Here is a 1,738-nt window from a genome sequence, read left to right on the forward strand (position 1 = left end):
AACCCTTGAACCGAGGAAAACAGCTCAAATTGAAAACATTTTTTTGGGGGGTTCTGTTGGGCAAGATAATCCGTACAGAAATTATGATGCAGTTGCGACATGGAAGGAAACATACATTGACTATATATTGGACAAAGTTACATTAGCAGTTACATTGGCAGTTTTATGGGACAATTGTATTTGTATTTTTGTTTACTTCCTTTTGCCAATGAATAATTTACAAGGAATAAATTGTTGTTGTTTTTATTGTGAAGAATTTTCTCACAAGACATTTAATTTAATCTCCTCTTTTCAATCCACTTGGATCCAATGTAAAATTCAAACCAAATACAAAGCGATTTGTAAGCAGATTGACCAACAAACTCAAGTCCATGCCAATGGGAATGTGAGACATGATTCTGCTGAAAAATACTTGGTACTTTCAAGAACTGTTGGTGTTTTTCTATTGTATCAACATTGAACACTTACCTCGAATAGATAACCCCAACTGAGAGATTTGAATCCAATTTTCCCCGTACATAGGCATCTTCGAAATTCCATTGGTAGCATATTGTGGCAAGGGATTTTTTCGTTTTACGTTGCCAAGCCCAAATGGTGGCCATTTGAATTTTTCGATGTAAACGTTGCCAATAGCTTACATCAACTCCTTGATGCGATAGGGTAGCTGCTACTGCATAGGAGGGTTTGCGATAGCGCCCTGCAATCGCTATATCGGTCATCACGGAATAGGGTTCTGTCCATTCCACTAGAAGTTCACCCCCCAAAGCCCACTGCTCATTGATCGCACGCAAAAAGGATAAAGTGCCACGCCCACTTTCTCTTCGGGCATTGTAGAGAGTGGCAGTCAATGTAGAACTATTGGTACACATTTCAATACAAGTTTGTGTCAGCAGTGGTGCCTTGTCGCTTGCCCTTTGTAAATCGGCTTGAATTCGTAAATTCTCAAAGGGGAAATAGAGAATACCAATATCGGTAGCTAAATTACTGGGATTTATATCGGCATGTATGGTTGGCGTTTGCTGAAATGAAATTTGATCTTTGTTTTATAAGAACTTCCTTGACCGGAAGAATGACTTTACCATTATATCTCCATGTAAGTGTGCCGTATATATTCCACCGAATCGAAAACCTGATGGTGCGTTGTGACTTAACGTCCAATTGGCTGTTATTGCCTTGTTCGGACTTAGTCGATGGCGATAATGCAATTGTATGCCATCTAGAAAATCTGGCATTATGCGATTGGCCAAGTAATGTAGTCCCAGTAAGTTTCCCGGATTGGTTTTATGTCTCGTACCAGGATATTTGAAGAAGCATGGTGGAAATGTTGTTTTACATTTTGGAGGACACCATTCACAATCCATTGCAATATTTGCCTCAAAAAGCAGTTTGCGATTAAAGAGACGAAAATATAAAATTCAAATAAATTTCTATATTTTTGTGACATGTCACGTCAGCATTGTATAATTATTCAGGTAGGTAGATTCAATTAATGAGGCCTAGGTACACCTACTTTAAGATAGCGACAAAAGCCAGTTAATTTAATTTTTTTTATTGATAATGGAGAATTTTGAATTGTATCCTGAATTGAATAAACGATTTTCAGTTTATCTTAAAATTTATAATTTAATTTTTTTGTTTTTCCTACATTCTTCTTGCGTTCAATGCGTTGTTAAAATAAGGATAACATAATGAGCTACTACATTGAAAAAAATATTGGCGCGCTGCTAAAGATGTCATG

General features: G+C 37.0%; 1 protein-coding gene across 2 annotated transcripts; it reads right to left on the bottom strand.

The window, feature by feature from the left end:
- Positions 1-227: 227 nt before the first annotated feature.
- LOC142237000 (mitochondrial import receptor subunit TOM40 homolog) lies at positions 228-1,453 on the bottom strand. Of its 2 annotated transcripts, none has more exons than XM_075308303.1 (3): positions 1,080-1,453; positions 469-1,019; positions 228-398 (listed from the first exon to the last, which is right to left on the bottom strand). In XM_075308303.1, exons 1-3 carry the CDS (start codon positions 1,359-1,361, stop codon positions 278-280), a joined length of 954 nt encoding a protein of 317 aa, XP_075164418.1. In that variant the 5' UTR covers positions 1,362-1,453; the 3' UTR covers positions 228-277. The 2 variants fall into 2 exon arrangements, with proteins under 2 accessions (XP_075164418.1, XP_075164410.1); XM_075308295.1 differs by having other exon boundaries at positions 228-401.
- Between the last annotated feature and the right edge of the window lie 285 nt (positions 1,454-1,738).

This window comes from Haematobia irritans, chromosome 1, assembly GCF_050003625.1.
Source record: "Haematobia irritans isolate KBUSLIRL chromosome 1, ASM5000362v1, whole genome shotgun sequence".
Taxonomy (NCBI): domain Eukaryota; kingdom Metazoa; phylum Arthropoda; class Insecta; order Diptera; family Muscidae; genus Haematobia; species Haematobia irritans.

Excerpts from the sequence above, each read along its gene's own strand:
- LOC142237000 (XM_075308295.1), bottom strand. The coding sequence starts at position 1,361 with ATGGATTGTGAATGGTGTCCTCCAAAATGTAAAACAACATTTCCACCA. Across the intron at positions 1,020-1,079 it reads ACTTACATGGAGATATAATG|CAAACGCCAACCATACATGC; the intron begins GTAAAGTCATTC and ends ATTTCATTTCAG. Across the intron at positions 402-468 it reads GTTGGGGTTATCTATTCGAG|CAGAATCATGTCTCACATTC; the intron begins GTAAGTGTTCAA and ends AGTATTTTTCAG.